Source organism: Limulus polyphemus, unplaced genomic scaffold (genome assembly GCF_000517525.1).
Source record: "Limulus polyphemus unplaced genomic scaffold, Limulus_polyphemus-2.1.2 Scaffold2568, whole genome shotgun sequence".
Taxonomy (NCBI): Eukaryota; Metazoa; Arthropoda; class Merostomata; order Xiphosura; family Limulidae; genus Limulus; species Limulus polyphemus.
Window position 1 is genome coordinate 21,494 of NW_013668178.1, and position 11,159 is coordinate 32,652.

Sequence of the window (11,159 nt, forward strand, 5' to 3'; positions counted from 1 at the left end):
GTAAGAAAAGTTATTAACAGTCTTCAAATGCTGTACCTCTTTCTCCTCCACCCAATTAGGGCAAGACCTAAAGTAAGAGGGGTGGGAACCACTACAATTAACACAGTGAGGGTCCAGTTTGCCCTTGTAGATGTCGTGGTCCTTTCCACCACAACGAGCACATGTCACAGAATCACTACAAGATGTCTTTGAATGACCAAACCGCTGGCACTAGAAATATCGGAGAGGGTTGGGAATATGGGGCCGTACCGATGAAAACATCATAATCAGAACAGAGGTTGGCACCATAATACCATCTTGACGAGTGGAGATTCGACGAACTGCTGAAACTCCTTGGCTGGAGAAACCAGCAAGGATCTCTGACTTGGAGATAGACTTTAAGTCCCTCTCGACAATAATTCCCCATGAGGAATTCAAAGAAGTGTGGGGAGTAACCTCAATGGGTATATCCCCAATGGCCTTTGAATTCAAGAGGAGTTCACTGTACTTTGCTGTGGATGTTTCAACCAAGATGTCTCCAGAACGGAGCTTCTTAATGGCTTTGGAGAGCCAGCAAGCCCCTCTAATCCTTTCTATATAAATAAGGGAGACATTTGCCCTAAAGATTTATCAGACAGTGAATGCAGGATCATAAAGCGAGGTACAGGTCCACATTGTGGTGGAGACTGCTGTTCAGAGTCTTCTAGGCATGGTTGTTTATCAATTGGCAGAGTTTTTACCATTTTTTTATTTGGATTTGGGGAATCCATAATAAAGGAGAAAGATTCAATGCCCACTGACCCCACCCGCCATGGAGTCCTATGAGGGGATACACTACAACACCAAACAAGGACATTGAGCACTATACCCAAACACCAGCATCAGACACAATGTCCACAACACACGTTGAAAATGCCGATGGGACCAAACGATTCACCCTGGGAGGGGTGGGGGTGGCAACCCAAGGCCACCCGTCTGCAGGAATTCAAGGCCAAGGTGGTGTGTTGCAGTGCCCCAGACACCACTCAACCACCAGGATCCTCTCTTCCCCTTCACGGGTCGCCATGCACAGCAAACACGTGGGTGGATGTTTAGATACCAGAGGAAGTAACTGAAAATATAGAACCTTCCCTGGGAGGTCCCCTCACCATGTACAGGAATCCATGTCGAGGGGCTAAACGTAGGAATCTAACTCCTAGGTAATTAAGACCTGTACCTCCTTAGCAAATAAAGTCAAACCCAGGGTGCAATACTATTGGTGGAGAGTGGTCACATGTCATATACATGTTCAAAGGTGGCACAAAATTTATGGGGTATATATAATGCACTGAGCATTAAAAGTTTTTAGCAATTTTTAGGTGGCAGAAAGAAGATTAGCTCTGTGTGAGGTAAGACTGTATTGGAAATATATCACAGTACAAACACTGAATCTTTTAATCCACAACTTGGAAGGTTAAGGACTAAGCCACATCTAATCCAGTTAAAAGGAAAGTATAGAAGTATGTTAAGTTCTTCTGTAGTATGTGTAGCTGGTCAAGTGATCATTGTACATTGATAGGATCACTACCTCCCAATTCAGTACATGCATTAGTTAAAAAAACAATAACTAGAAATGTGATACAAAAGTTATAATTTTAAAGATGTTTAAGATTAGGATGTTCAATAGAAAGTTACTCAATGCATAAACACATAGTTTCCCAGCAATACTAAAAAAACTTTACATAAATTACACTTATTTCACTCTATAGTGTTATTAAAGACACTACATAAATATTTATTTAAGCAGGATCTCTTCTTTAACCAGAACTGCCTCAGTAGCAGGGGTAAAATGTAAAAACTTCAGGATTTATCCAGTCTTAGTGAAACTTGTTACAGTTTACAGTTTCCAAATCAGACAAAACTAATTAATTTAAGACTAGTCACATTATCAACAGAAACCCCATAGTTAATGAAAGTACGTCTTGTTGTATAACTGATGGGTCCACTATGCAAGTCGCCTTCTTCACTGGTCATCACTGAATATGTTTTTCAGACCATACCCCAACAGATAGCTCCAAGTCCCACTGACCATGATTGGAACTTTGCTATTCTTTGACATTTCATCGTCAATCACCACATTCCCTCAATTATCTGAATATGCGAGGTTCCAAAATTTTTGACTTGTGGATGTGATCATGATGGATGTTTTGACAGCCCTTGTTGAGATAAATCCATCTGTCAAGCCCAAAGATGTTGTGGCAGCACTTAAAAATAGGCTTGGTACTGACAAAAACAGTAGTAAAGGTAGTACTAGCTTTCTGCCAGATTAGAAGATGAAGAAAAAGGTCTCCAACTTTGAACAGATAATGAAGAAAGGTCACATGATTTGCTTTGACCATTGCTGGTATGGTTGTGCAAATGCTCTGAAACCCTGTACCTCTTTGACTGTTCATAACTCCCGACCGAAATAAGTTACCATTATATAGCTTGCATACTTGGATACAGCAGATTGCAGATTTTCTAATGCAATACCTCAAAGAAACAGTTACAGAAATTTCTGGTTCTTTGGCCATTCACCCAAAAAAAAACACTACTTTCCCTCTGGTTAAAAGAAAAATCCTGTGTTAATAGACTTTTGTTTTGACTGTAACTCAGAGCTAGTTTGGAAAACAACATTTACAGCTTTCCTCCAAAACTAAACTTAAATTGCTAGAGTAAAACCTTCTACAAACCTCATAATCACTAATCGCTGTTTTGTAAGCCTGAGTGAGAGGCCTGATGTTTGCTATTCGACTACTTCTGTTTAGTGTCTCATTCCTTTGGAAGGAAGACGTGCTCATTTCTAGCATAGAATTTTCTTTTGTAGATGCATCCATCAGTTTCTAACAATACAATAAGCAATTTCAAAATATGATATCAGTTTTTTCAAAGTGTAACTCTCTGGAAAACTTTGTATGTGACAATATACCCTAAATAGATGACACAAATGATAAAAAAGATTATACAAAAAAATATAATTTATATTTTAAGCACTGTTAGTAACACAATTTGTTTTTTAAAAAAAAAAGGGCCAAAAAATTCTCTAAAGAGCTCCATAAATTATATTTTTTGTGACATACCACTGAGATTGAAATATCTGTGCATGGCACAACTCTAAACAACCTTACCACACGATCTTTAGTAGATTTAAGTTTTCTTTTATTTATAAAGCTGATTCTGTCATTATGTGAACAACTTACATTTTCGGTAGGTTTATTTATAACCACAAAAAGAAATGTACAACATTAAAAATTAGTCAGAGAAAACAAAATTAAAAATAGAAGTACAGAGATCTTGATGAATGTCTATTAAAAACCAAATACAAATGTTACTCAGGCTGTTACAATCTAATAATTTGATACATATAGAGTATACATTTCAACACTCAATGTTCTATTCTATTCTGGCCTACAGTTATTTGCTTCAATAGTTTACTTCAGTGTTTCTCAACCTTTTCAATATCAGAGACCAGCTAACTGTCTCTCTAACTGTAATGTATCATTAAAATACAACAACATGATGATCATGATTGACCAATGGTTGAGAAATATTGTTCTAATTCACTTTCCTAAGTAGTCAAAATTGCTTCTTAGAAAGACCTAAAAAGTATGCTTTTATAATGGAAAATTCAACAATTAAAAGAATTTCACAGGAATTATAAAACATAAAAAATGTCATTAGATTTAGTTACATAATAATGAATACTTACTTTTTCTATACAAGGCTTAACACCAACCATGATACTTCCCCCAAAAACTTTGCCATTTTTACTGAGAGCTTTCTTAGCTTGAAGTTTTGACTGGAAGTGAATGTGCATCCAATTGCCACAAGCTGAGACCTGAAGATAAGAAAATTTCATATAACTTTTAATCCATTAAAGATCTGTTTATTATAAGTTTTCTCCAAAATGACTGGCTTCACTCATATCCAAATAGAACACTTTTCACTTATCTAAACTCAAAAATATATGCACATAAAGTTCAAATCATGCCAATTTTATAATATCTCTTTTTCCAAAACAATAAATATTTTAAAACTATTTATGTACAAACAAATAAACAACATAAGCTTAAATGCTTCTGTGTCATGTAATTCCACCAGTGTGTTTAATTAAACAAAGCCTTATATGTCCAATAGCATAAACCAGGATGAAAAAATTAAATCTGGTCCTCAGGATATTGATGAAACATGGGTATTAAATCCAAAAAACAAGATATTCCAAGAATTTTCATACAGATTATGAATAAGTTAAGTTCAGCTAGAACAAATAAAATTGGAACTGAGCCAGCTGAAAATGACACATGCAAGAATCACATCAGAGCACTGAGTCTTTGTGTCTCCAGCTTCTGGAAGGCTTCTCTGTATGTCAAGCAAAAGAAGGCAGGACTGCCAGAACAACTTAACTGAGAATCATTAAGCTTATTCTGAACAAGAACTAGTTTTGCTTGGAACTATAGTCAAGTTCAAGCTTTATCAGATCTTCTCAGAATTCCACATCATAGTCTTATGATTCAACAAGGGAAACCAAGGTTACCAATATATTTATTTCTGCCCATGTCCAGCACATCAAATGTCAATAAAAAGTAATTATAAACTTAACCAGCAACAACTTTTACATGCAGAATGCAAGCATTTGTAATTTGTGCAGAAGTTATAAAAAATTACCTGAAAACACCCAGATAAAGATGTATTCATCTTCTACATTATGAAATGATTACAGCCATATTACATACTATTATTTCTCCATCTTACCTGAAGGCTGTCTTCATTCCAGCTTTATTTTTAACTTTAATCAAAATCTTAATTATGTCTTAGCTATATAAAGTAAAGAACTACTGTGAGGTGTAACAAAGATTTTAGATTGAGATTAATGTTGCATTTCTAAAATAAGTAAGGATATTAAATGAAATGAATAGAAGAAAATACACTGGAAAATATAAATGATATAGCTGTTGTCCATTCATAAAAGTATAATTCTGTAATTATAAAAAACACACTATACTGTAAGTCTAAATTTGATTTATATTTGACAGCAATAATGCATAAGGAAAACTAATGCTCAGATGCATTTCCAGCCTCTGGTTAAGATCTTCATGTTATGTTAAAAAAATTTTCTTATAATACATTTTTAATTAAAAAATAAGTCCATGTTAGTTGAATAAGACTTCACTGGTCTTAGTGTTCACCATGTAAAAAATAATGTACAAATACATTCCAAATTGCACACAAACAAGCAAGTGAAGAAAACTATAATTAATAAAGAAATCCAGCAATCAGTTAAGTGTTCAAAAGCTGACAGTACTACAGTACATTAACACACTAAAATCTGAAAATACCAGGTTACAACAATCTACAAAAAATGGAAAAAGTTTCAGTTTCTGGCAATGACAGTGCATAATTATTATTATAAAGTTGTCTACTGTCTACAGCTTGATCATATAATTATTATTATAAAGTTGTCTACTGTCTACAGCTTGATAATATGATTATTATTATAAAGCTGTCTACAGCTTGATCATATGATTATTATTATAAAGTTGTCTACTGCTTGATCATATAATTATTATTATATAGTTGTCTACAGTTTGATCATATGATTATTATTATATAGTTGTCTACTGCTTGATCATATGATTATTATTATATAGTTGTCTACTGCTTGATCATATAATTATTATTATATAGTTGTCTACAGTTTGATCATATGATTATTATTATATAGTTGTCTACTGCTTGATCATATGATTATTATATAGTTGTCTACTGCTTGATCATATAATTATTATTATATAGTTGTCTACTGCTTGATCATATAATTATTATTATATAGTTGTCTACTGCCTACAGCTTGATCATATGATTATTATAAAGCTGTCTACTGCTTGATCATATAATTATTATTATATAGTTGTCTACTGTCTACAGCTTGATCATATGATTATTATTATATAGTTGTCTACTGCTTGATCATATAATTATTATTATATAGTTGTCTACTGCCTACAGCTTGATCATATGATTATTATAATAAAACTGTCTACTGCTTGATTATATAATTATTATTATATAGTTGTCTACAGCTTGATCATATGATTATTATCATAAAGCTGTCTACTGCTTGATCATATAATTATTATTATTATATAGTTGTCTACTGTCTACAGCTTGATCATATGATTATTATTATATAGTTGTCTACTGTCTACAGCTTGATCATATAATTCACAAACAAAATAATAGACAATTGTTTGACAGATAGTATCATAAAATGCAGCTTCTTTGGTGACAATCTTTTGGGATAACATACTGATTTTATGGATCAACACGTGTGCAGGGTTCTAAAACATTTCTATTCTATGTAAAAACTTTGTTTTTGAAATGTACGAAAAACAAAACTGAATGGGAAAAACATTACAATAACTATATTTAAATAAATCTAATCACCAAAATTAATATGTAACTCTTAACGTAAGCTGGACTGATGGAGCACAAAATAGAACTATTTAACAGAGTATTAGATAAGGAGCACGAGTGTTGTGTAAACATACCTGATGTTCAACAACGGTACCATAGAGTGAAAACTGTTGTAGAATATATGAAGCTGAAGCAGAAGGGTATCTGATCAAGGGTATAAAAAATATACATGAATCTTTCACTATCTTAAAACATGTTACTTTTTTTTAAAAATGAACACATGTTACAAAGCCAAAACTGAAATCTGTCTAGTTATCAGGTGGAGTAAGTTTGGTATGAACAAGCCAATTTTCTTTCTAGCTCAACTGGACAAGTAAACATTTTCAATATGAATTGTTTAGTAATGACCTTTTTAATAATTTAGTTGGATAATGTATTACTTAGCAAACTGTCAGGCAGCTGTACTGCACAATGGTTTACTGGGTAATACATTATTCCCCCCTTAAGTAGTAAAAAGACATAAGATGGTTTATGTTTTTAAGACTTATTACTTGAAATTAACTGAAAAATTAAAAACTTTTTCAGACATTTCTCATGCTAGAATATCAATAATGGTTAGCTTTTTTTGTCTCTCATACTAAAACAGTTTTTAAAAATTTTATAAGTACTTTTATGGAACATAACTTGAGAACCTGTTGATTGAAAAAAAAAAAGCTTAAAATTCCATACGGAATTACAATATAGAAACATATTAAGGTAAAAATATTGGTACAAAGTTACAATATTGGCCCAATTATAGGGTGATCTTGAATATAAGGTGACCCCCATTTTTAGAAAACATGGGAAAAAAAAATAATTGTCATAACATCCTTTTTTAGGTCTGCAACATCAATACCATAACCAAACAGCCTGCAGGTGGATTAGTTGCAAGAATTAGCGATGACCTTGAGTGAATATCTGGCATGCATGCATGGACAGATGCTATCTGGACATCCATGAATGCAACAGGCTAGAGTAGGGGGAAGGGGCCTATGGTCGGCAACAATTAAAAGGCGACTATGAATCTTACTGGAACGTAAACAAAGTTCAAGAAGTCTAATGGTGTTGACAATACTTATTACAGTTCTGTGGGATAATGAAGAATCATTGCTCAGTATATTTTCTAGGAGTTAGTGCCTCCACTATAGGAATGCTTGTATGGAGAGAAAGAACTTCAAAAATGGCCATAAAATCACATTCTTAGACTTAAAATTTGTGATGATGGTTAGAACTTCTATAGTTTACCATAAGTTATAAGATGTTCGAAAGAGTTTTTGTGGTGCTGTAAAGTGGAAAATTAAGAAAGCTTAGAACTGGTCTTATAGGTGTGTTGGGTTTATGAATTCCTGGTTAAACTGTAATACTGTGGATAGATGGAAGATTGATGCTTGTACTGGTCCCTAATAATTTCATTTTTGTTTACAAGTCCCTAAGTTAATTTTAATAATTTTTTCTCTGTTTCTTGTAGGGTACTTTATGTGCCACATCTATTAAATACAATATTTTTTATAACTTATGTGTGGCCACGTAATCAGTGGCTCCCTGCATAATCAAATTCTGAATTTCCAGATTAGTAAAGCCAATCCCGAGTCAGTGTTACAAGATTTATAACTTTTGACTTATTTATAAGTTACTGTGTTTCTTGCTGCTTAATACATGATGCCTGCTGACCAGACAGTTTGATTAATGGCTTGTCAAAAGATGAAAGTGTTTATTGTTGTTAGTTTGTAAGAACAGTAATGGTTAAACTGCTAACTATGATGGTTGAATTCCATAAATTATGTCTAACTTCCTGTTAAATGTTACAGTTTTAAGTAAGGGTTGTGCAACTGTAAATATATGTGTAATCACTGCATAATCAGGAATTTTAATAATGGTGTATAATTTCAAATTTGTTTCAACATTATTTTTTTGCTGTATAATACTTTGATGGGGGTGTGACAAACAGGAATGATTCAGTTAAAAACTCTCTACAGAGCCCTGAAGGTGTCTTTTATGATACACAAAGAAGCTATAAGAACACTATTTTGGTAATAATTCTATTTGAAAATTAGAATTTACCCAAAAACTGTTACCCACGTCCCATCAAGTTCTTCATCAGGAGACAAGGAGTCACTGCAATTGAAGATGTTTCACAATAACTTTTTAACTGGTTAGTGATTAAGTTCATCCAAAAATATATATGTAAAGACAGAAGATGTAACCCATTTAAAAGCATATTTTTATACTTAATGACAAGAAGTAAATGACATAAAATTTAAGTTTTAATGTATAATATTAATACTAATAAAACTTGCAGTTCAGTTACTTAATAAAAGCCCATCAACATAAATTATCATTATTTTTCTTCATTAAACTAGACAAACAGGAATGTATTTAAGGAATTTTAAAACTTACATACTTTAGATTTTACTTCAATGCTGCTTCTTTTTTTTAACATGTAAGAATTATCAGTACTGAAACTGTTTTGACAACTTACCTAGATTTTTAACAAGTAAATCAATCAAGTATTACATAAAGAACATAACTTGTATTATAAACTAAACACAAACACACACATGGTGAGCTTTGTGCAGTCTACAAAAATGGTTAAAGAAAACTTTTGTAAACAAGTGTGGTATTATACACAAAAGAAATTAATAAATGGTACAATAGCATGTGTGTGTGCATATTGTATGCTACAATAGCTACTTGAAAACCATACAGATAACAACTAGGAAAAGTATACACATTCTAAAAAACATCTTTGGAAAATTTTAATTTAATAAAAATTCTTATAGGTTCAGACAAAAAACATTATTACTAATGGAAAAATACACTTTGTAATATTAATTCAAATTCAAAGTAGTCACAATAATACTGAACATCAAACTTTATATATATAATAGCAAAAAAAAAGACTTATTCTACTAACTGTTCCCAATAAAACTGAAATTTCATCATCAGTAATGAAGTTCATGTTGCTAATAAAAATTCATGATATTAACTGTTTTTGCAATAACAGATGTTGAAAATACAATAATACAGCTGAATACTTGATCATGGTAACAAATATAAAGCTTGCCAAGGATAGCCAATTTTAACTGCTAAAGCTTAAAATTTCTCACAAGGTCTTCCCACAGCTGTAAATGATTTAAAAAAATTATCTGAGACAAAAAAAACAGTAACCTAATTTTATGATTAAAAACAAACAAGAAATTATAGTTATAGAAAAAACACTGGTATCTTTTTGCATCAACATTACAACTGATCGCCAAAATTCAGTTCCTTTATATTAGTCTTCAAGCCCTTTCGAAAGACTAAATTAACTTCAAATCAAACACAAACTAAAATATGATATGCATAATCAGCAACAGAAATAAAGTGATACAAAACAGTGAGCTTCCACAGTAGGTTGTGGCTCTCTCAGATTAGATATGCACTGTTTTTCTTGAAAGTTAGAATGAAACTCTCCCAAAGCACCAAAACTGCATATACGAGGCCTGTGAGAAAAGTATCCGACCTTATTTTTTTTTGCGATGACCTGATGGATTTGAATCAAGCACGCTTGCATGAGCCGACCTTGAACCTTCGTGCGCATGCGTGAATTTTTCCCCGCTTGTTGATTGCGTCAGTTGTTGGCAAGCAGCCATTGAGTGAGGTAGTGTGTAGTGCTCTTGTCGGTTTTTCATTGCAAGGAAAATGACAGAACGACTGGAGCAGCGCTACTGCATCAAATTTTGCCAGAAACTGGGCGACAGCCAGGCGGAAACCATTCGGAAGATTCAGACGGCTTTCGGTGACGATGCTATGGGCATCACACAGATTAAGGAGTGGTACAACCAGTTTAAAAACGGCCGCACAACGGTGGAGAGCGAGCCACGCTCCGGTCGGCCATCAACATGCCGAAATGACCAGGTCATTGCCAAAGTGAACGCTATGGTGATGCGGGACCGTCGTGTGACTATCTGAGAAATTGCGGAAGAGGTGGGCATCAGCACTTTTTTGGCACATTCCATTATGCCTGAAGATTTGGCTATGAAGAGAGTGGCGGCGAAATTCATGGCGAAGCTGCTTACGGCGGAGCAAAAGGAACTTCGTGTTGAAGTCTCACAGGACATGCTGGACTCCACAAACAGTGACCCCGACTTCATGAACACCATAATCACTGGTGACGAGTCTTGGGTGTACGGGTACGACCCGGAAACCAAATCCCAGTCGTCACAGTGGAAGCATCCCACGTCACCAAGACCAAATAAGGCCCACCAAGTGCGCAGCAACATCAAAGTGATGCTGACTGTTTTCTTTGACTCCCGCGGTGTGGTACACCACGAGTACGCACCACAGGGTCAAACAGGGATGTCCTCCATCGCCTACATGATGCTGTGCGGCGCAAGAGACCGGAGTTGTGGTCAACAGGAAATTGGCGCCTCCATCGCGACAATGCTCCAGCACATTCCTCGCACTTGATTCAGACTTTGTTGGCGAAAAACCAGACTCCTGTAGTTCAACAGGCTCCTTACTCTCCTGATATGGCTCCTTGCGACTTATGGCTGTTCCCCAAACTAAAGAGGCCATTGAAAGGAACGCGATTTCAGACAAGAGAGGACATTATGGCTGCAACGACAGCTGAGCTAAACTCCATTTCGAAAGAGTCTCTCTCGGAATGCTTCCAACAATGGCGGCACCGCTGGGAGAAGTGTGTGGAGTCCCAAGGAGACTACTTTGAG

At 34.4% G+C, this 11,159-nt stretch overlaps 1 protein-coding gene across 4 annotated transcripts in view; it reads right to left on the reverse strand.

Annotated features, from left to right (window-relative positions):
* Positions 1-11,159, reverse strand: part of LOC106467322 (nucleoporin NUP53-like) — a 57,292-nt gene that overhangs the window by 11,481 nt on the left and 34,652 nt on the right. For 3 of the 4 annotated variants that reach the window (XM_022395487.1, XM_013927667.2, XM_022395486.1), the window contains 4 exons: positions 8,512-8,565; positions 6,546-6,615; positions 3,707-3,835; positions 2,691-2,840 (listed from right to left, as the gene is read on the reverse strand). In XM_022395487.1, the coding sequence (XP_022251195.1) occupies positions 2,691-2,840; positions 3,707-3,835; positions 6,546-6,615; positions 8,512-8,565 (403 nt within the window). Of the gene's footprint in view, positions 1-2,690; positions 2,841-3,702; positions 3,836-6,545; positions 6,616-8,511; positions 8,566-11,159 lie in introns of all 4 variants that reach the window. The other variant, XR_002612397.1, reaches the window with a different exon arrangement.